The sequence below is a fragment of the Bubalus bubalis genome, chromosome 18 (assembly GCF_019923935.1).
Source record: "Bubalus bubalis isolate 160015118507 breed Murrah chromosome 18, NDDB_SH_1, whole genome shotgun sequence".
NCBI classification, from domain to species: domain Eukaryota; kingdom Metazoa; phylum Chordata; class Mammalia; order Artiodactyla; family Bovidae; genus Bubalus; species Bubalus bubalis.
In genome coordinates this window covers 1543850-1566830 of record NC_059174.1, presented here as the reverse complement: position 1 = coordinate 1566830, position 22981 = coordinate 1543850, and the positions used below count along the sequence as shown (strand labels likewise).

The window sequence follows — 22981 nt, the reverse complement described above, 5'->3', positions numbered from 1 at the left end:
TTTCAGTCTGCCCGAGGGGGACACACTTTTATTTTCTAGGAGCTGTGGGCACCTTCCAGCTGATTCTGCGGGGACCCTGCCAGCCAGTGTAGTCGGGCCCCAGAGCACCAGGGCAGCCAGCCGCCCTTCTGCCTGTGGGCCCGGAGGCTGACTTGTTCCCTGGGGACTGCAGCCAGCCAGGAGCATCACGTGCTCCCCGCTTTCCCCCGCTCCAAGCCGGCAGTCACGTGGGTGGGGGCACCAGGGCTGGGGCCCAGCCCCCCACATCGCTCAGAAGGACCGTCCTAAGGCACCCATGGAGTAGCCCCCGCCCACTCCCCTACAAACCCATGGCCCTGGTGCCCCCACCCACCGGTGGCACCTGACTGGTGTGCGGTTACCACCTGCTTATGTTTAATTCATGACTGGGGGTTGGGACGAGCTTCCCAAGAAAGGAAAGAACTCCCCTGGGATCTTGCCCAGTTCCTGCCCGCCCATAGGGCACGAGGCCCCAGCCTCCCTGGGCCAGGGGCTGGGAAGAGAAGCTGCTGATGAGCCTGGAGGACACTATTCCAGCCTGGGCATTGCTATTATTCGTTAATCTGCAGCCCTGGAATGTCTGCGGGCCAATCAGCAGTGTCTTCGAGGGCTCCCCGAGGGCTCCAATAATCCTGCAATGATTAGCAGGGGCCACGGGGTCACTGCAAACCACTCAGTAGGTTGGTCGACTGGCTGTTGGCGGGCGGGCAGGCGGGCAGGCACACGGCTGGGGGAGGGAGGGCGCCCCGGGATGGGAGCTGTCTGCTTCCTTCCATGCCAGCGCTGACAACCGGGGCTGTCCAGACACCGATTACTCAGCAGCCTCCCCTTTGTCTGCCAGCCCCGTGCTACTCCTCGAGATCGTGAATAGCTCCGTCCAGTCTGGGAAGTAAACTGGACTGCTGAGCCAGGCAGAGCCCAGAGCCATCACCAGGCCCATGTTGAGGCTGGAGCCCTCGCCCAGGCCTGGAGGCCACCGGCCTGGCCTCCTGCCCTTGCTCCTAGCTCTCCTTGGCACAACGTGGGCAGGGGTACAGCCACTCCAGCTGCAGGAGCAGCGGGTTCCAATGCCTGAAGGTAAGGGGCCACGGAGTGAGAGAAACGTGGAGATGCTCTGAGGGTCCCAGGGGGCTTCCAGGAGCCAGTTCCCAGGCCTGAGCCCAGGCAGGCTGGTGCAGTTGAAAAAGCCACCCTGGATCATTTCGGGGGCCTGAGAGGGGTGCTGGAGGATGGAGCTGGGGCAGGAGAATGAAGGGGCATGGGCCCCAGGGTGGGGGGAGGGAGAACAAGGAGGTGCCCTGCGAGCCGCAGGGGAGACTGGAGGAGAGGAGCCCCAGGCAGAGGGGCTGCCGGGACCCCAGGCTGCGGCCCCTCCTCACACCCAGCCCCCGTCCCGGGCACATCCCCTCGGTCACCCCACCCCAGCTCTCAGCCTCCTTTACACCCACACCTGTCTGTCTCAGTCCCCCTCCTTTCTCCGCCTCTCGCCTTCTCCCCATCCCTCTGCTCCGGTTCCCCATGTGCCCACCAGCGTCTGCCCCGTCTTGGGTTTTGCTCCATAAGTGCGAGGCTGCACCTCATTGCGCCGCGGTGGCCCCAAGGGCTGCTGCCCAGGTGGCCTGACCTTGTCTCCCACCCTAGTCTTGAGCAAGAAGGAGAGCTTCCTCCTCGTTTCCCTGCACAATCGCCTGCGAAGCCGGGTCCACCCGCCTGCGGCCAACATGCAGAGAATGGTGCGTACCCCTACCCTCCCGGCTCACGGGGCGGAGGGGCGACCCTGACGGGCTGGGAGGCCCGACTGCGGCCAGGAGCTCTTGCACCGGCAGGGCTGGAGGGGTGGCCGCCCCTGGCCCACAGCGGGCCGGCCGTGCCTGATCACGGGGAGAGCCACGGCTCCCTCCTCCCTGAAAGACAGCCCTCGGGCTTTGCTTGCATCCCTTCTCGTTGCCCCGGAGACCAGAAGACATGGATAGAGTGGGGTCCCCTCCTCCGGGAAAGCGGAGTTCACAAAGGCGTCCCAGCGGGAAGGGAGGCTCGTCGGGGCGGGAAAGGCAGCCCGCTGGGCGGGGGCGGGGGCTTGTGTGCGACCCAACCCTGCTTCTCCAGCAGTTCATCCAGGCGACCAGGAGGGGCCCCTTCACCCGGGCCAGGGAGGGGGTGCAGGGTTTCCTAGCGCTCCCTCGAGGCTGCGGGGTCGGAGGTGTCACCTTGGGGCCCCCCAGTACGGCCCCCGGCTGCCCCCGCCCACGTAACAGTCCAGGGAGCGAGGGGGGACCAGCGTGGGGCCGGCCAGGTTCCCCATGGCTGCTTCCCACAAACTCCTCCGAGGCTGCGGCGACCTTGAGCGCTCGGGGTCAGTTTCCCAGGAGGTGGGGGCGGGGCGGGGGGTCGCCTCTCCCCTTTCCCGCCTCTGCATGTGCTCAGCCCCTCCCTGGGGCCCAGGTCTTGGCTCCCGACTCCCACACGCACGCAGCCCTAGGGCCTGGAGTGAGGGTGCTTCTGGTCAAGCCCTGCACTTCCCACGGCCCTTGTGCCTGAGTCTAAGAAAAGAGCACCTCATTAAAAGCTCAAGTGGAGCCCCACGGCTCAGCCTCTGTCACACGCACAGCTCTGGCTCTGGGCACCCATGGGAGGCTGAGGCCCTGATGGGCCCCGTGCAGCCCCCATCAGCGGTGAAATCACAACCACCGTCTGCTGGGGTCAGGCCCTAAGTGCAGCACTTTGCTCCCTGCAGCCATGTAATCCTCACACCATCTTATCCTGTGGGTACCTTATTACCGCCCCCCCTTTTTTTTGGCTGTGCTGCATGGCTTGTGGGATCTCAGTTCTCCCAGCAGGGACTGAACCAGGGCCCTGAAAACCCAGAACCCTAACCACTAGACAACCAGGGAGCTCCCACCTTACTATCCTATTTTACAGAAGAGTATGTTGAGTCTCATGGAGATTAGGAGACGGCTGGAGGTCACACAACTGGAATGAGGTGGCAAGGCTGGACCAGGGCATGACAATAGAGTGACACATGTCATCTTGGTTGCTGAGGCCCCTGTTTCAGAGGAGGGGGCTGGTGGATGGGGGCAGGGACGCCTGGTTGGGGAGAGTGGATTGGGCCCACTCCAGAGAGCTCTGCCTGCTGAGATCAAAGCAGAGGCCCTGGAGACCTCTTACACCCTCTCCGGTCCGGTGTCCCAGCTGGAGCCCCTACACACTCTAAAACCAGAATTAGGGAATAAGACCCAGCAGCATGGCTGTTGCAACTTTTTACATCACAGAAGGGACACCAAGAGGGAGCCTTTCTGACAATGACCAGGGCCAGGTTCACCTAGCACAGAACCAGTTTGGAAGCCTTGGGCACAGCAGAGCTCACATTAGGGATGGGAAAGATTACAGCAGAGGCCCACCCCATCACCTGGGCTAGCACTCGCTCCCAGGAACACCCGGCCCCTTAATGGGGTGGAGTTCTGGGCAGGGCCTGAGGGTGCCATCACCGGAGGCTCTCAGTGCTGGGCGAGCCGGGCTCTGGGGTGGGGGGGCCAGATGGGTAGGTGGCTTTCCCACAGCCTGGAGCGCCCCCTGCAGGTCCTGCCTGCCTTTCCCTGGCCCCGAGGATGCGGGCGAAACCAGCTCACAGCGCTCAAGCCGCCAAGCGTGATCCCTGCTCGAGGGCTCCCCTCGCAGGCACAGGGCCTCTGGTCGTGCTGCGGTGCGGAGCAGGGGTGGGTCAGTCGGGCCTAGCCCGGGGCCCCTATTGATGCTGCTGTGTGTACCCCCCGCCCCCCAGGACTGGAGCGACAGCCTGGCCTGGCAAGCCCAGGCACGGGCGGCCCTCTGCGGTGCCCCCGCCCCGAGCCCGGCCTCTGTTCCGCGGGCCGCCCGGCACGTGGGCTGGAACGCGCAGCTGCTGCCCGCGGGCTCCGCGACCTTCGTGCACGTAGTGGGCCTGTGGTTCTCCGAGGGGCGGCAGTACAGCCACGCGGCGGCGGAGTGCGCCCCCAACGCCACCTGCGCCCGCTACACTCAGGTGAGGCCGGCCTTCTCAACCAGGGCCCCTGCCCTGCTGGGCTGCTCCGAGAGTCTACAGTTTGTCCTAAAACTGGTGGTCGCTTTTCCTCCCGTTCCTGCTGCTGCTAAGTCGCTTCAGTCGTGTCCGACTCTGTGCGACCCCAGAGACGGCAGCCCACCAGGCTCCCCCGTCCTGGGATTCTCCAGGCAAGAACACTGCAGTGGGTTGCCATTTCCTTCTCCTAAACGTACCTAAACGTACATTTCCTTTTGCCATTTGTGTTTATCACTTCAGATCTTCAGATCACATTTGTAAGATTTACTTCCATTGATTTGAGCAAGAATGGGAGATTCACTATGAATAAACTACATTTGGGGGGCATCTGGGGTTACTTTTTTTTTTAAAACTATTCCAAGTCACACCACAACACAGAAATCCCAGCTCAGGCCCTCTTGGACACACGGGTCCGGAGTTCCTCTAAGATAGCAGTCCCCAACCTTTTTGGCATCAAAGACATGTTTTGCAAAAGCCAGTTTTTCCACAGACTGGAATTGAGGGAGATGGTTTCCAGATGATTCAAGTGCATTGCATTTATTGCACACTTTGTGTCTATTATTATTCCATCAGCTTCACCTCAGATCATCAGGCACTAGATCCTGGAGACTGGGGCCTCCCGCCCTAGGATACACTTAAAAGGGGAGTGGCTGGGTCAGAGGGAGCACGCACGGACAGCCTTGCTACCTGTTGTCAAAGTGGTGTCCCCTACTCCACTCCTGTCCGCAAACCAGTTCTCACTTCCCAGTACTGTCAGCTCCTTAATTTTTGCCAACTTGATGCTGTGGAACACTCCCTCATTCTGTTTTTAATTTCCATTTCTCTGATTGCCCTGGGAGACTGAGCCTCTTTTCTGTTCTGCTTCATTGCTGGTTAATTTCATCTTTCCCTTAATAACTTAGAAGCATCTTTTCTATGTTCTTTATACTTTTGTTGGTCATATTGGTTGCAACCATATGTTTCTAACATATGGCTTGTATTTTCTCTTTGTTTATGTGACTTTTTATAAGAAATCTTCAGAGAATTTTAATACTAATGTAATCAGACTTCTCGTGTTTTTCATTATGGTTCATCCATTTGTTAGAAATCCTATTCAACTCTGACATCAGGAAGATATTCTTTCTTTTCTTCCAAAGTTTAAATGTTTTTCTTTTTTCATACTGAAGTCATTAAGCCACCAGGTGATGTAGAATTTCATTTTATCTTTTTTTTTTTACTTCTGTATTAAGTATTGACTCTTTCCCCCACGGACTCTAATGCCATCTCAGTCATATACCAAGCTCCCATATCTGTTGAGTTCTCTCTTCTTGTTGCTTTTTTTTTTTATTACTCTGTACATACGTGCTTTAATTATTATGGCTTCATAAATAGCTTTTTGACAGGAAAATCCCCCATATTATTATTATTGTTCAAAAGTTTCCTGGCTATTCTTGATTCTTTCTACTAATTTTTTCATATGAACTTAATAAGTACCCTTTACAGACATTTCTTTCCAATCTAAGTTTGTTAAGATTTTTAAAGTCATGTTCTAATGTTATTTTTTCACATATGTTGTCCAGTTTCCCAGCACCACTTATTGAATAGACTGTCTTTTCTCCGTTGTATATTCTTGTCATGGCTCATTTTGTTTCATCTATAGCCTTACCTATTTCCCTTTCCTCCCATATTATTTTTAAGCAAATTTTAGACTTCTAATTTTATCCATAAATAAGCATATATGTCTAAAAGATAACTTTTTCATTCCACACTCTACCAATGTAGAGGGCCCAGGTTCAATCCCTGGTCAGGGAACTAGATCCCACATGCCACAACTAAAAACAGCTTTCTAAAAAATAATCACAAAACCAACATTAATATATATTTTTAAATGTTAATGCTTCCCTGCCTTCCTACTTGCAGGACTGTAATTCATCTATGTACTGTCTGTTATAATAGTTAATCAAACACTAAAATACTTACGTATTAGTAAACAGTTGTTACCCCACGTTCCCAGAAGGTACCTGTCCTAGCCTCTTCCCTGGAACACCTAGGATTTCTCTTATACCTAGAATCAGAGCAGGTGTATTTGTCACGGTAGTGGGTCTCTAGGATCCTGCTCCAGCCCAGCATCTATTCTGATTGACAAGCCGCTGGACCACCAGGGAAGTCCCTCCATTATAATGTCATCTTTGATTTTGAAGTGTATGCTTCAATTTCCTAACTAGGTTTTCTCCTTTGTTGTTTAGTCGCTAAGTCCTGTCTGACTCTTTTGCGACCCCATGGACTGTGGCCTGCCAGGCTCTTCTGTCCACGAGATTTCCAAGGCAAGAATACTGGAGTGGGTTGCCATTTTCCTTCTCCAGGGGATCGTCCCGACCCAGGGATCAAATCCAAGTCTTCTACATTGGCAGGAAGATTCTTTACTGCTGAGCCACCAAGGAAGCCAGGTTTTCTCCTTTACTTACTTCTAAATTACTTCCTTTAGATTTTATTACGTTGAATTCATAGAATGTGATCTGTAAGACATTGGTTATCTGGTAGTTATTGAATCTTGCTTTGCAGCTATTAGGCTTCCCTGAGAGCTCAGCTGGTAAAGAATCTGCCTGCAATGCAGGAGACCCCGGTTTGATTCCTGGGTTGGGGAGATCTGCTAGAGAAGGAATAGACTACCCACTCCAGTCTTCTTGGGCTTCCCTCGTGGCTTAGCTGCTAAAGAATCCGCCTGCAATGCGGGAGATCTAGGTTCAGTTCCTGGGTTGGGAAGATCCCCTGGAGAAGGGAAAGGCTATCCACTCCAGTATTGTGGCCTGGAGAATTCTATGGACTATATATATAGTCCATGGGATCACAAAGAGTCAGACAGGACTGAGCAACTTTCACTTTCACTTTGCTGTTTAGTGAGGGATCAATGTCTGCAAAATTCCATGCACTCCTAAAAAGAACGCACATTCCCTACTTGTTGGAGATATATATATATGATTACACGGGCATATCTCCCAGCCTCATGCTGGTCATTTTTAGTGGCTACTGGAGTTTGCTGGGCTATTCTTGGGTATTGACCATTTGTGTTATTTCCAAGTGGCCACTGATTCTAATACTTTAAACCTAAGTTTTGAATACTATTAAAAACCTGTATCAGGTAGCTATTGATGCCTGACACACTATCCCAAAATTTAGCATCCTGTGATTTTGCAGCTTGGCAGTTTGGGTTGGGCTCGGTTGGGAGTTTCCTCTGGTCTTGGCAGTACTCACTCTTGCAACCGCAACCAGCTGCTGGGTGGGCTAGGAGCTGGCTGTCCACAGTGGCCTCAGTGGATCATCTCTGCCCTCTAAGGTTCTTCAGCCTCCAGCAGGCTTGTTCACATGGTGGCTGAGCATGAGAGAGAATGAGTGGAAACTGCAGGGTCTCCTGAGACCTAGGTTTAAAATGGCTAGACTATCATTTCTCCAGCGTTGTGTTGAGCAACACAAGCCATGGGGCCAGCCATTTTCGAGGCGTGGGACACTCCTCCTCTTGATGCAAAACCACATTTTGTAAAGAATGGGCTGTGGGGAGTTGTGAAGCGTTGGGGCCATTTTTGCACCGGCACAAGGCCTTTGATGTCCAGGTCTTCCTGTTGCCACTCTCCTCCAGCCATCCAGTCTCCCCGCCCTTCAGGTATCTGCAGACCCTCACCTCCCCACCCAGGAGGCCTTTCTAGACTATTCCCACCCATCCTTACAGCCCTGCGCAGCACAGCTGCTCTGCTCCTGGGGTCCCCAGGGAGGTGACAAAACTGTTTATCTGCCTGGTTTGGGGCAAAAGTGCCTGTCCTCCCCGGGGGAGCATCCTGCAGGCTGCAGGTCCCCAGACTGGGAGTGGAGGGAGGCCCATGACAGGGTGTCTGAGCCTCCGTGTCTCCTGCAGCTCGTGTGGGCCACCTCGAGCCAGCTGGGCTGTGGGCGGCACCTCTGCTCTGGGGCCCAGGGCGAGCTGGAAGCCTTTGTCTGCGCCTACTCTCCCGGGTAAGCCCCCTGCATGGCAGAGCCCTGCCGTCTCCCGCTGGGCTACAGGGCAGGGGTGCTCTCAGCCAGGGTGAGACACCCACACACCCATAGGCCTTTACCCCTGGGTCTGCACCCCTGGTGGGAGAGAGCAGCACCCAGGGTTCTGGCCATGCAGAGCGTGACTTCTGCTCAGTCGCCCCTTCCTGGAAGCACCATCCTGCATTCAGGAAATCTGTCCAGTATTCGTTTGGAGGTCATCTTTTCTCTCCTGGGAAATCTCCCTGTCTCACCCAGCTCCCTGACTCCCTGGTGGGGCAGGAAGGAACTGACAGGGCTGGGGCAGGCAGCAGGGCCTGTCCCTGCCACGGCCAAGGCCAGGTCCTTGCAGCCCTCCGCTGCTTGCTTTCGCAGAGGGAACTGGGAGGTCAACGGGAAGACCATCGTCCCCTACAAGAAGGGCGCCTGGTGTTCGCTCTGCACGGCCAGCGTCTCGGGCTGCTTTAAAGCCTGGGACCACGCAGGGGGGCTCTGTGGTAAGTGCCCCCACCAGCCGGTCTGATGCGGTGATGCAGAGGAGGGTGGCAGGCTGTCCCAGAAGCCCTAGCCCTCAGCACCCAGGGAGGCACTGGCCTGGCCTGCCCAGAGGAGACCCGCTCAGTGTTTCCTTTCGGTCTGACCAGAGGTCCCCAGGAACCCGTGTCGCATGAGCTGCCGGAACCACGGCCATCTCAACGTTAGCACCTGCCACTGCCACTGCCCCCCCGGATACACAGGCAGATACTGTCAAGGTGAGGGGCACCTGGAGCCGGGTCGGGGCACCCGGGTGAGTGAAGTGCACACAGCATATCCTCATCCAGGAGGCATCCACTGAGCACTGACTGTCGGCCAGACCCTGAGCCCTGCAGGGGATTGCAAGTGAAACCGGATCTGGCCCGTAGGCTCTGGGAGGGTGCAGAGAGGGCAGCTGAGGATCCTGGCTGGATTCCTTTCCCGCCCATCCCCCAGCTCTGTGACCACGAGCAGCTCCCCAACCCCACCCAGCTCTGATTCGCTTCTCTTGACAAGATCAAACCAAAGATGCCAAAGAGCACAGAGGAGCCCCGGGCGGGTTTCTTGCTGGGGTTGGCATCCGTGCACATCCTCCATCCTGGCAGTGCGGTGCAGCGTGCAGTGTGTGCACGGCCGGTTCCGGGAAGAGGAGTGTTCCTGCGTCTGTGACGTCGGCTTCGGGGGAGCCCAGTGCGCCAGTGAGTCCCGCCACACAGCCCACACTGGACCCCTCAGTGAGGGCTGGGTCCCACCCGGACCAGCCCACAGATGCCCATGGTGTGCACTCTCGCCCACTCCCTGAGTGAACTTGGCCATGGTGGGGGGTCTTTACACCCCAGAAACAGCACTGCTGCAATCACAGATTATCTTTTTTGAGAGAGAGAGCTGGTTGTTACGTATTTACCAGCTTGGGAGCAGGTGGCCGGGGAAGGGGCACCCTGAGCCTTAACACCCTGCAGGACAGGAAGCGTGACCTCTCTGAGGTCCCACACGAACTCAGGCTCCCCTCCCGCCAGCCAAGGTGCGCTTTCCCTTCCACACCTGCGATCTGAGGATCGACGGAGACTGCTTCACGGTGTCCTCGGAGGCGGACACCTACTATGGAGCCAAGATGAAATGCCAGGTAACGCTCACCCCGCCTTCCCCCCAGCTGCCCCCTTAATGGGGGACCCTGTTTTAAGAGATGCATTCCTTCGACCTCTCAACTTACTAATGCTGGCAAGCAATCCCGATGTATTTAGGACACTGAGCAGGTGAAACAAACCCTTCCCAGGCTGGGACCCTGCCAGAGGAGAGGTGGGCAGGGGAGAGGAAGGCGGGAGGCTTTGGTGGGGATGGCTGGCTGGGGACAGCCTAGCCGGCACATAGGTTTGACGTCCGTGGCCACGGTGGGCGGCGGGAGGGACAGGAGGGGCTGGCCTGCGCTCTGGGGCCAGCATGACCCAGAGTGGGGGTTACAGGGCAAGGGCGGGGTGCTCGCCCAGATTGAGAGCCAGAAAGTGCAGGACATACTGGCCTTCTACCTGGGCCGCCTGGAGACCACCAACGAGGTGACCGACAGTGACTTTGAGACCAGGAACTTCTGGATCGGTGAGTGCCTGGGTGATGTGTGGGGGGGTGCTGTGTGTGTCCGCGCACGAGCAGTGCTCGTGGGGCTGGGACGCCCACGCCCCTCCAGGGATCTGCGCTGTGGTAACCCAGAGCCCTGCCAGCAGTCAGGGCATGGTGAGGGCTCGGAGCCCAGAATGGAGCCACAAGTCAGGCTGATGCGTCCCCTCCCCAAGGAGAGAGCTGACAGAGAGGAGCCGGAAGTGCTGGGAACGGGGTCTCAGGGCTGGGGGCCCACTGGGCATCAGGCAGCAGGCTCCGGACAGGCCCTCAGCCCAGGGAGTGGGTGGGGTCTGGAGACCTTGGGTGTGGGGCCAACCTTGGCTGCTGTGGCCCAGGGCTCACCTACAAGAGTGCCAAGGACTCCTTCCGCTGGACCACTGGGGAGCACCAGTCCTTCACCAGCTTCGCCTTTGGGCAGCCAGACAACCAGGGGTGAGCCCTCCACTGCCCACCTTCCCACTGGGGCCTTCGTGCTGAACCCTCAGACACGACCAGACCCCCACCCGCTGCCTCCTGCCCGAGCGCCCTGAGGGCCTGGGCCTCCCTGGGGCCCTCATGCCGGGAGGTGCAGGCGCGGCTGGGTGTGGGCCCAGTGCTAGACGAGGCACGTCCCTGACCCAGGGCTCACTTAAAAGACGGGGACCCCAGAAGGCTGCGTGCCCCCACCGTCCCCATCGTCCCCTCAGCTGCCTCTCCGTCTCCCTCCTATCTACCCTGCCCTGCCCCCCGGCGCCCCCTCTGCCCACATCAAATACCTAACGCTGCTCTCTGCTGGCCACCCTCCAGCATCAGCCCTCACACTCGTCTGCCCACCAGCCACCCTGCACCGTCTGGCCTTCAAAGCCCGGGGATGCCCGGGGCGGGGGTGGAGGGGGTCAGGGGGTGCACGGGGTGGGGGTGGAGGTCAGGGGTGCCCGGGACCAGGGTCAGGGGTGCGCGGGACCGGGGTCAGGGGATGCCCGGGGCGGGGGTGAAGATCAGGGGTGCCCGGGGCGGGGGTAGAGGAGGTCAGGGGTGCCCGGGGTGGGGGCAGAGGTCGGGGGTGCGCGGGGCGGGGGTGAAGGGGGTCAGGAGGGCCGGGGGCGAGGGTGGAGGGGATCAGGGGGGCCCAGGGCAGGGGTGGAGGGGTGGAGGGGTTCAGAGGGGCCCCGGGGGGTGGAGGGGGTCAGGGGGTGCCCGGGGCGGGGGCGGAGGAGGTCAGGGGTGCCTGGGATGGGGGCAGAGGTCAGGGGGTGCGCGGGGCAGGGCTGGAGGCGGTCAGGGGGTGCCTGGGGCGGGGGTGGAGGCGTCAGGGGGGCCCGGGCGGGGGTGGAGGCGGTCACGCTGTGTGCCCACCTAGACTCCCGAGCGCCCCTACCTCCCTGAGAGCAGCCATGCCGGGCCTGGGCCCGCCCCTAGACGGCCTCGGCCTGGTGGGAGGAAGGACGCAGCCTGTCCCATCCCCGTTGGGGCCTGGGGGCGGGGCTGGGGGCGGGCCGTAGCAGCAGGCGGAGGCGCCCCATGAGAAGGGAGGAGCTAGAGCGGCTGGAGGAGCAGGTGTGGAGACCCGGGAGCAGGGGGCTCCGACTCCCAGAGGCCCCTGTGAATGTGGGGTGGGGCACCGGGAGGCCCAGGCTGGGCGCAGGTGGCCCCCAGGAGGGGGCTTGGAGCCTCTCCCCGCCTCCCGCCTCCCTCCTCCGCCTGAGCACTCGCCGCCTCGGCCCGCAGGTTTGGCAACTGCGTGGAGCTGCAGGCGTCGGCCGCCTTCAACTGGAATGACCAGCGCTGCAAAACCCGCAACCGCTACATCTGCCAGTTTGGTGAGGGCTTTCCCGTGGCTCCCTGCCCTGGCCCCTGGCCCCGGGGGTGTCCGGGTGACAGCCCTGCAGGGTCTGCACACCGGGCCCGAGGCTCCCCTGTCCCCGGGGGTGTCCGGTGACAACCCTGCAGTGTCTGAACGCTGGGCCCGAGGCTATCCTGCCCATCCTGGGCCTGCAGGCCCCTGGAGCCCGGAGCGGGAGACGGCCCCGGTCCACATAGACCCGAACTGCACCCGGCCGGGGATTTCTCAAGGTCTCTCGTCTCCGGCCACTAACGCCGTCACACTGGGCCCTGCTGGGTGTGCCCGGATTCCCTCAAGCGCCGTGAACTGTGAGGGCAGAGATGAAGCCTCGCCCGGCCCCGCAGCCCCTGCTGGGGGATCTGGGGGTCCCGTGGAGGCCATTTCTGAACCTGGTGCAGCAGGGCCCCATCCCAGGACAGTCACTGGCCCTTGTTCTTCCTCTTCCTTTCCAGCTCGCGAGCACATCTCCCGCTGGGACCCAGGGACCTGAGGTTCAGCTGTGCCCCTCCCCAGCCAGTGCCTGGGCACACAGCCCCACTGGCCCGCCTGCCCTCCTGTGTAGAACCAGGGCCTGGCTGGGACTGCGGCCAACAACCAAAGAGGTCTCAGACCTTGCAGGACGTCGGGCGGGGTACAAGAGAGGCCGACAGAGGCTGGTGGAGGAGGAGGGGAGCCTGGGTGCCCCCACCCCCGGCCTGCTTTTGATCAGGAAGATGGGGCTTAATCAGGCCCTGAAACAGGAGTCCAGACCAGCAGGGAGAAGCGCCTGCTCTGGTCCACCCAGGCTGGACCCTCTGGGACAGATGGAGGCTCCCCACCCCTCCACGGTGCATGCCACAAAGGATTAAACTAAGTTATGGATGAGCCAGACTTGCACATGCTCATTGTGAGTGGGGGGATTCAGACAACCCAGAATGGTTCCAGCAGACTGGCCTCCTCCCACCTGCCCCGCTCCCTGCTTACCCACAGGACCCAGGCCCCCTCTCCAGAGGTTTTCAGACCCTCGGTTCTGAATAAGGCGCAGACTCAGGAGCCTCACTCGCACCCCTGACTTGTAGCCCTCTCACCTCTGCCTCTGTGGGCTTTGGGTTTCTGTTAACACCTCCCCCTTTATTCTTACGACTGCTTCTCCGTGGCTCTTCTTTCTTTGTGATTACCTGAACTTGGGTCGTTATGGCCCCATGGCTTCCCTGTTCCTAGGGTGGTGAGAGGGTGAGTCCCAGCAGGTACTACCATCCGTGTCCAGAATGGCGCATGGCTGCTTGTGCAAATGTCGAGTCACTGTGCTGATTGGAAGGACAAGTATGGCCTTGGCTTGTGGACCTGGGAGAAGCAAATCAGTCAGAGTTCTTGGTGGCAACCAACAGAAACACAGAAACTGCTCTGGCAAGTCATGACAGAAAAGGAGCTTATCAAAAAGGCAATAATTTTTTTAAACGGGCAAAGGATTTGAATAGACAGTTCTCCAAAGAAGATGTACAAATGGCCAACAAGCACGTGATAAGATGTTCACCACCACTAGCCATTAGGCAATCCAAATAGAAACCAGAATGAAACACCACTTCACATCCATTAGGGAGGCTGTTAGCAACAAAACGGACAGTAACGAGCGTTGATGAGGGTGGGGACGTGTTGGGGCCCTCCTACATTGCTGGTGGGAAAGTATAGTGGTGCGGTCACCGTGGAAAACTGTGTGGTGATTCCTCGCAAGGTTAAGCACCACTACCATATGACCCAACAACTTAACTCCTAGGAATGCACTGAAGAGACATGAAAACAAGTTCTCAAATTCTTAAGCACAAAATTCACAGCAGCATTATTCACAATAGCCAAAAGATAGAAACAACCCAAAAGTCCATCAGTGTTTAAATAGCTAACAAATAGCAGTGTACACATGCAATGGAATGTTCAGTTCAGTTCAGTTCAGTCGCTCAGTTGTGTCCGACTCTTTGTGTCCCCATGAATCGCAGCACGCCAGGCCTCCCTGTCCATCACCAACTCCTGGAGTTCACTCAGACTCATGTCCATCGAGTCAGTGATGCCATCCAGCCATCTCATCCTCTGTCGTCCCCTTCTCCTCCTGCCCCCAATCCCTCCCAGCATCAGAGTCTTTTCCAATGAGTCAACTCTTCGCATGAGGTGGCCAAAGTACTGGAGTTTCAGCTTCAGCATCATTCCTTCCAAAGAAATCCCAGGGCTGATCTTCAGAAGGGACTGGATGGATCTCCTTGCAGTCCAAGGGACTCTCAAGAGTCTTCTCCAACACCACAGTTCAAAAGCATCAATTCTTCGGCGCTCAGCTTCCTTCACAGTCCAACTCTCACATCCATACATGACCACAGGAAAAACCATAGCCTTGACTAGACGGCCCTTTGTTGGCAAAGTAATGTCTCTGCTTTTCAATATGCTATGTAGGTTGGTCATAACTTTCCTTCCAAGGAGTAAGCGTCTTTTAATTTCATGGCTGCAATCACCATCTGCAGTGATTTTGGAGCCCCCCAAAATAAACTCTGACACTGTTTCCACTGTTTCCCTATCTATTTCCCATGAAGTGATGGGACCAGATGCCATGATCTTCGTTTTCTGAATGTTGAGCTTTAAGCCAACTTTTTCACTCTTCCACTTTCACTTTCATCAAGAGGCTTTTGAGTTCCTCTTCACTTTCTGCCATAAGGGTGGTGTCATCTGCATATCTGAGGTTATTGATATTTCTCCTGGCAATCTTGATTCCAGTTTGTGCTTCTTCCAGCCCAGCGTTTCTCATGATGTACTCTGCATATAAGTTAAATAAACAGGGTGACAATATACAGCCTTGACATACTCCTTTTCCTATTTGGAACCAGTCTGTTGTTCCATGTCCAGTTCTAACTGTTGCTTCCTGACCTGCATATAGGTTTCTCAAGAGGCAGGTCAGGTGCTCTGGTATTCCATTAAAAGGAATGAAGGGGACTTCCCACTAGGGGTGGTCTAGTGCAGGGGAACGCGCAGGTTTGACCCCTAATCAGGGAACTAGATCCTACCTGCTGCCACTAAAAGACCCTGCATGCCATAGCTAAGACCCGATGCAGCCAAACAAATATTTTTTTTTTTTTAGAAAAAGGAATGAAGTACTAATACAGGCTACCAGGTGGATAAACCTTGAACACACTATTTTAAGTGAAAGAAGCCAGTCACAAAAGACCACATATTACATGATTCCATTTATCTGAACTAGTCAGAAAAGGAGAAATCCAGAGATGCAGACTGGCAGATGCCAAGAGAAACGGGAAAATGAGGGTGTGGGTTTTATTTTGAAATGATAAAAATGTTTTGGAATTTAGAGAGAGTTAGTGGCTGCAGAACATTGTAGATGTATTCAGTGCCACTGACTTGGTTAATTTTATGTTATACAAATTTCCCTTCAGTTTTTTTTTTTTTTTTTTTAAAGACAGCAGTTGATCACAGGACCCCTGGTAGAGTGAGAGTCATGCTGGAGGCCTGTGGCCAGAAACAGTGCTCCAAGCTCTGCTGCAAAGCCCATCTGGGTAGACTCCCATCCAGACATAGGAAGTGCAGAGCCTACCCCACGGCAGCAATATGGGAGCCACCTTTGTGGTGACTGAGGCTGGCAATCCAGTGCCCTGGTGAGCCTTTAACGCCCCAGATGCCATGTTTCCATTCAGCTGCAGCCTCTCCCACCAGCCGGCCTGGCGCTACGGCACTTCCCCACCAACGTGGGGACGTTCTCAACATGTCGCATTCTCAGTCGTGTCGCATTCTCAACAATGCGACAAAGGACATGCTGGAGGCGAGGCAGCTGACCATGGCAGGCCTCCATGTCGGGTCACGGACCAGCAGCATCAGCATCACCTAGGATCTTGTTAGAAAAGCAGGTTTTCAGCTGCTCCGAAGCTAATCTGAGTTCTAACCAGACGTCCAGCCACTTCCGATGCAGGCTCAGGTGCGACAGCCTGACAGAGGCAGTGTCTGGGTCTAAAGTCACCTGAATTGGAGGACAGGCTCTGACACTTGCGAACTGTGTGACTTTGGGCAACTTATTAACACATAGGGGTCCCGCTGGCCCAGTCTGCCTGGAACCGCCCTGGTTTCAGCACTCACAGTCCCAGAAACTGGGAAGCCTCTCTGTCCCAGACAAACAGGACAGCTGGTCACCCTAAAACATCTCTCTGCCTCGTGATTCTTTTCCGTAAAATGAAGAAGATAAAGCGAGTTAATACATCACGGTGTTTGAAACAGCCTGGTGAGAGTAAACGCTGATGAATGTCAGCTGGGCTGAGCCAATACCCTCACTTCTCAATTCCTCCGTCAATATTAGACCATCTAAACTTCATTTGTTAACCTAATAAAATTGTTAAATAAACAAAGTGCTTAAAACTGTCCCTTACAGAAGAGTAAATGCTCAGTAAGTTTCAGCTATTCTTATTTGTATTCTTATTACCTATTAGCTAGTATCATTGGGCCACGATTGAGTCCATGGGTTTTGGTTTTATATATATATGGTTTATTTGGCTGTGCCGGGTCTTAGTTGCAGCATGCGGGATCTAGTTCCCTGACCAGGGATTGAACCCAGGCCCCCTGCATGGGCAGCATGGAGTCTTAATCATTGGACTAGCAGGGAAGTCCCAAGTCCAGGTTTTAAGTGACCATCAGAGCAAACAGAACCATCCCAGACACTCATGGTAACCCCAGTTCAGTTCAGTTCAGTTGGTCAGTCGTGTCTGACTCTTTGCGACCCCATGGACTGCAGCACGCCAGGCTTCCCTGTCCATCACCAGTTCCCGGAGCTTATTCAAACTTGTGTCCATTGAGATGGTGAGGCCATCCAACCATCTCATCCTCTGTCATCCCCTTCTCCTCCTGCCTTCAATCTTTCGCAGCATCAGGGTTTCAACTTCAGCATCAGTCCTTCCAATGAATATTCAGGACTGGTTTCCTTTAGGAATGACTGGTTTGATCTCCTTGCAGTCCAAGGGACTCTCAAGAGTCTTCTCCAGCACCACAGTTCAAAAAGCATCAATTCTTCGGTGCTCAGCTTTCTTTTGGTTCAACTCTCACATCCATACATGACTACTAGAAAAACCATAGCTTTGACTAGGCATACCTTTGTTGGTAAAGTAATGTCTCTGCTTTGTAATATGCTGTCTAGGTTGGTCATAGCTTTCCTTCCATGGAGCAAGCATCTTTTAATTTCATGGCTGCAATCACCATCTGCAGTGATTTTGGAGCCCCCAAAATAAAATCTCTCACCATTTCCATTGTTTACCTATCTATTTGCCATGAAGTGATGGGACCAGATGCCATGATCTTTGTTTTCTGAATGTTGAGTTTTAAGCCAACTTTTTCACTGTCCTCTTTCACTTTCATCAAGAGGCTCTTTAGTTCTTCTTTGCTTTTTGCCACAGAACCGTAAATATCAGTACGTTCCACCTCATCTAACATTATTTTCCTCCTTCCCCACTCTGCACCCTCAGAATCCATTCCCAGATCATTTTGCAGGTTTTGCAAAACTAAATTAGCAAAATCTCATGGTTCTTTTGGTGTTCCAATATCCTCCTCCCAGATTTGATGTCATTGGTCCCTGGGGGCCTGCCGAGATCTGCCTTGTTATTCAAGTCTGGAGAACATAAGGGGTAATGGGGCAGGACACACAGGGGTCTCCTTCAGGGCAGGGGCATTCCAGAGTGTATTATTTAAGGAAATGCTAGCTGCTGACCTGGTTGCACATGTGCAAAGGGGAAGGGAACCCAGGCTGCGCAGGGCCCCTGCTGCCTGCTGCACACGGCTCCCCACTCACCCAGGGCGCTGGCACTCAGGGCGTCCGCTCGGGAAGCAGGAGGGTGGGTGGTCACTCGGAGGATGCCACAGGTCAGTGCACCCCCTGCCTTCTGTTGCCACTGGCCACACCTCAGCCACACAGCACACTAAGCGCAAGGGAGGGTGGGCAGGTCCACCTTGACGTGTGCCCAGGAGGAAAGGGATCCAGGTTTGGCAAAGAGCTAGTGAATTTCTGCTTCCTGGACCTTCAGAATGACCAAGAAGAGTCCTTTTGGCAGGCAGGGGAGCCTCTGCACGGTGGGGTCCTGAGTCTACCGCACCTTCCTGCTGGGCTGATTCTAACTGCTTCAGCTCTTGGCTCTCCAGTTTCCCTAGTTAGAGAGAGGGTGTGAAGCCACCTGAGAGCATCATTTTATGCTGTTGTTTAGTCGTTAAGTCGTATCCAACTCTTGGAACTCCCTGGACTATAGCCCGCCAGGCTCCTCTGTCCATTGGACCTTCCAGACAAGAATACTGGAGTGGGTTGCCATTTCTTTCTCCAGGGGATCTTCCTGACCCAGGGATTGAACCCAAGGCTCCTACATTGGCAGGCAGATCCTTTACCATTGAACCACAAGGGAAGCCCGATGTCATTTTATAGCCATTGATTAGGTCTTAAGTTTGGGTTGTAACTCTCTGAACCTTGCCACCAAAGGTTTAAAAATTCCCTGATTTTCAAACCATGTCTTGAACCCAGAAGCCTGGAGCCTCCAGAGCCAGGTCTGGAGCCCACCTTTCTTTCCTCTAAGCTACTGCTGCTGCTATAGCACAGCGCCCTGCCCCACAGCCTCTGGTTTCAGAGTAAGCTTCACGTGCCTCTATGGCAAGAGCCACCAGGCCCCGAAAGCCGGTCCTAGCTGGGTGCTTTGTTCTGGGCACCACAAGATTAGCTGTCCTGCCATGGCATGCCGCGGGCAGTTAGTGTCCTGTCCCCTAATGCTGGCTGGGTTGTCACTGGCCTCTGGCCACTTGCCAGACTTACATCACCCACATTTCCCACAGGGCTTCTGGTCCTATTTTTGTTATCAAGCAAGATTCTTACTTTTAAGTAAGAGAAACTGAGTCTGGTGACTAAGCAGAAACGGAATTTGTCCAAGATACTGGTTAGTTCCCAGGAGTTCTGGAAGGTTGGAGGGTCAGATCTGGAAGAAACGCCCCGCCTCTGCTGGGCAGATGCCACAACAGGCACCAGGACCCGGGCTGGACGTGCCACCTCCTTTGAAAGCTGGAGGTAGCTGCTGCCGTCAGTTGCTAAGATGGGCTTCTTCCAAGGGCAGCTTTAACTTAAAGTTGGGCGGGTGGGTCTGATTGGAGGAGCCAGGGCATGTGTCCAGGCCCTTGCTGCAAGGTTAGGAAAGGGAGGCAGAAAGGGGCGTTTTCAGCTTATTTCACAGCAGGCAGGCTCTGTCTTAAAGCTGGAGGATACTTCTAACATAGGAAGGGGTCTTCGATGTGGGACAGCCAAAAGAAAGACTCAGGTTCACGACAAGAGGCCACCTGGCGCCTGGCACCTTGGCCTGCAGCACTGCCCTTGTTACCCCGTGCTCTAACCAGGCGCCGCTCCAGCCTTTGGATTCTGTGCAGGGTAAGGTGGGTAACAGGGCATCCCTGCACAAAGGCAGTGAGGCCTGGAGGTGCTGACACAATCGGGCTCTGCTTAGAGCAGAGCCCATCAGTAAGGGTCTTTCAGTAAGTCCTCCAACTTCTTGGAACACCATGGTTTCAAGGCAGGGGACTGAGATCTCATTACTCCTCTCAAGTTGCTCTCCATGTGACCCTGGGCACCTTCCAAGCCTTTCTGTAAGATGGGGAGCATCTGGATTTCCCTGGCGGTCCTATGGCTAAGACTTCACCTTCCAATGCAGGAGGTACTGGTTCAATCCCTGGTCGGAGAACTAAAGATCCCACATGCCACAGAGCAACTAAGCCCAAAGGTCCCTTCAGATCCAAAATTAAAAAAAAAAAAAGATGGGGCACATATACCTTGCAAAGTTGTTATAAGGATTAAACAAGATGATGGATGTAAAGTTTGTAGCACAATGCCTGGCAAATAGCTGGAATTCAATCATTGTTGGCTGCTGGTTACAACTGTAATATGGGGGTGATACGATCACCCTTCCCTCTCTTCCTGGGAACTCTGTGAAAACAATGGACTATTCTGCACATCCGTGAACTCAGGGGGGATGTGCCTGGGAATCAGCGTGGGAACTCTGGGGACAGCTGTTCAGTATGGCCACCTCCGTCAGCTGCTCTTCTCTTCTCTTACTCTTGCCCCTTCCGTCAGCTTGGCCTCTGTTTCAGCCTTCTTCTTTCTTCCCATCTGACTGCCAGCCTCCCCATCCTTGCATCATCATTATGACTCCTATTCATTAACTGTCCTACCCACATTCTGGGTGCTCAAGCTTTTCACAACCAGGGGGAATGCAAGAGGGTGTCCCTTAGGAAATCACTCTGGGAGTCTTTGTAAGAGGTGAACACGGAGCAAAGACCTCTTCCCTATTTCCTGGTTCTTGGCCCCTATGATTATGAATCACTACACTGTCTCCTGTACCTTACATTATATATCAACTATATTTCAATTTTTTAAATTTTTTTAAATGAAAAATAAGAAGAATGTCCATGGTGGTCCAGTGGTTAAGAATCTGCCCTGCAATGCAGGGGACACAGGTTCAGTCCCTGGTCTGGGAAGATTCCACAAGCCTTGGGGCAACAAAGCTCTTGAGCCAACTACTGAAGCCTGTGTGGTCTAAAGTCTTTGCAAGAAGAGAAGCCAGCACACGCAATGAAGAGCAGCGCCCCCACCCCACCCCTCCCCGCTCTCTGCCAACTGGAGAAAGCCCGCCCAGCAGCAAGGAAGACTCGGCACAGTCAAATAAAATTTAAAAAAGAAGACTCAGATTTTCTGAGTAAGATCTCATAAAGACAGAATCTTATTGTTTCTTAGGCAGAGTACATTTAAGGCAAAGAAACTCTGCCTTCTTAATAGAGAGGAAAAACCAAATTCTAATTTTGTACCAGTGTATTTTTGATGTTAAAACTCATTTTAAGGACATCCCTTGTAGTTCACTGGCTGAGACTCCACACTCCCAATGCCGGGGGGCCCAGGTTCGATTCCTGGTCAGGGAACTAGATTCCCACATGCAACTAAAGACCCTGCATGCTGCAACAAAGATCAAAAGTCCCACGTGCCACAACAGACCTGGCACTGTGAAATAAATAACTAAATATTGAAGACAGCCTGAGCCTATTTGATTAGCAAACCCAGGCTAAGAAAGTTGCATATTTACTTCCAATATTGACAATTCTGAAAATATGCCTGTTTTTACTTACACCAACAAACTTAAGCTAGCTTTTACTTATCAACCATTATTCCAGATCACATGAACTGGAAAAACATGTGCGTTAGTTTCTATATTTCTGAGAGTATACTTAATTTATACATGCTTAATTTTATTTTAAGCCAACTAAATAGCGCTCCTTACAAATTAATTTTGGCAACACCATCTGAAGGCAGAAAAATATCACACGCCTGTAACACACACACGTGAAAGTGAAAGTGATGTCGCTCAGCTGTGTCCGACTCTCTGCGACCCCATGGACTGTAGCCCACCAGGCTTCTCTGTCCACGGGATTTTCCAGGCAAGTGTACTGGAGTGGGTTGCCATTTCCTTCTCCAGGGGATCTTCCTGAGCCAGGCATCGAACCCAGGTCTCCTGAACTGCAGGTTTACCCTCTGAGCCACCAGGGATGCCCAAATAGACACACATAATATGCAGGCAGACATAAAGATCTTATAGCTTTTGTTTTAAAAAAATTTTAGCCATGTCCCAGGTATAAAACTCAAGTCCAAATTATTTTTTCTGGCAGATGGAATAAATTAATGTTACCTGATCAGATGGTCAGTTTTTCATCAAAATTTTTTTATTCGCCTGTAGTAAGAATCCTTTTAAAGCTGTGGTTTTTAAAAAAAACTTTATCTTTTAGAAACTTCTGCATACCAATTGAAGAATGAATTTAGTTGTCTCTGAAAGGTTTGGAATTCTCTCTTTTACGAGTGCCCCTTTGAAAAATGAAAGTGTTTTTGTGACCCCATGGACTGTAGCCCACCAGGATCCTCTGCCCATAGTATTTTCCAGGCAAGAACAGAGGAGTGGGTTGCCATTCCCTTATCCAGGGGATCTTCCCAACCCAGGGACTGAACCTAGGTCTCCTGCATTGCAGGCAGATTCTTTACCACCTGAGCCACCAGACTGATACATAAGGAGTTCCCTTTAGGTGGACTTATCTAAAGCAATGTTTCCCCAGGATGGCCATTATAACTCTAAATTCTCTAAAAGTTCACCTATTTTTCCAGAAAGGCACAAGTGCTTGTCCAAAAATTAGGTGAAGCTATCTTGCCTTTGGATTCCCTAAAATGTCTTAATTCTGAGGGGCTCTGTTTTCCAACTGGAGAAGGAAATGTTAACCCACTCCAGTGTTCTTGCCTGGAGAATCCCAGGGACGGGGGAGCCTGGTGGGCTGCCGTCTATGGGGTCGCACAGAGTCAGACATGACTGAAGTGACTTAGCAGCAGCAGACGCTGTTTTCCAACAGCTGTTTTAAAACATTAGGAATCACATGTTCTCCCTGCTTTTGAACAGGAAGGGTGACTTACCAGGGAATCCAGTCCAGTGGTTAGGACTCCATGTTTTCACTGCTGAGGGCCCGGGTTCAAGCCTTAAGATTCCACAAGCTGCATGGAGCAGCCACCGCCCCCCACCAGCCCCTGCAAAAAATAGCAGGAGATATTAATAAAATCCCCATGAGATTAATGTCCTCCTTTGTTAAAAATAGTTATCTTCCTTCTTCCTGCTGGCTATACAGGCTGCAATGAGTGCTACATGTGTGCAAGCTCCCTCTTCAGAGTTCCCTAAGTCCATTTTTTAAAATGAGATTTGCTTTACATATTTTCAGGCATTGTTGCCCTACATGGTGAACATGGGTGTGTTTCTCTGGACACTGTGAATATGAAAGTCAAAGAAAAGACATGGAAAGCCAGACGGCATGGAAGCACAGCTGTTTTCTTAGTGCCTGGGTGTGTGTTTAATGTGTTATTGAGTGGATAAGACAGGATCGTGAATGGGAGAGAAGGACTGAGGGAGGGGGTA

At 54.0% G+C, this 22981-nt stretch overlaps 1 protein-coding gene across 3 annotated transcripts; it reads left to right on the top strand.

The window, feature by feature from the left end:
* Positions 1 to 524: 524 nt before the first annotated feature.
* On the top strand, positions 525 to 12884 carry LOC102413816 (C-type lectin domain family 18 member A). 3 transcript variants are annotated; one of them, XM_025268390.2, is made up of 12 exons: positions 525 to 698; positions 860 to 1095; positions 1660 to 1751; positions 3797 to 4036; positions 7959 to 8056; positions 8450 to 8571; positions 8719 to 8826; positions 9193 to 9285; positions 9604 to 9710; positions 10048 to 10630; positions 11906 to 11997; positions 12473 to 12884. In XM_025268390.2, the coding sequence occupies exons 2-12, from the start codon at positions 957 to 959 to the stop codon at positions 12866 to 12868; spliced, it is 2070 nt and encodes a 689-aa protein (XP_025124175.1). In that variant the 5' UTR covers positions 525 to 698; positions 860 to 956; the 3' UTR covers positions 12869 to 12884. The 3 variants fall into 3 exon arrangements, with proteins under 3 accessions (XP_025124175.1, XP_025124176.1, XP_025124174.1); XM_025268391.2 differs by lacking the exon at positions 525 to 698 and having other exon boundaries at positions 709 to 1095; positions 10048 to 10177; positions 10534 to 10630; positions 12473 to 12659; XM_025268389.2 differs by lacking the exon at positions 525 to 698 and having other exon boundaries at positions 709 to 1095.
* The last annotated feature ends 10097 nt before the right edge of the window (positions 12885 to 22981 follow it).

Excerpts from the sequence above, each read along its gene's own strand:
- LOC102413816 (XM_025268390.2), top strand. The coding sequence starts at position 957 with ATGTTGAGGCTGGAGCCCTCGCCCAGGCCTGGAGGCCACCGGCCTGGC. Across the intron at positions 8,057-8,449 it reads GTCTGCGCCTACTCTCCCGG|AGGGAACTGGGAGGTCAACG; the intron begins GTAAGCCCCCTG and ends TTGCTTTCGCAG. Across the intron at positions 9,286-9,603 it reads CGGGGGAGCCCAGTGCGCCA|CCAAGGTGCGCTTTCCCTTC; the intron begins GTGAGTCCCGCC and ends CCCTCCCGCCAG.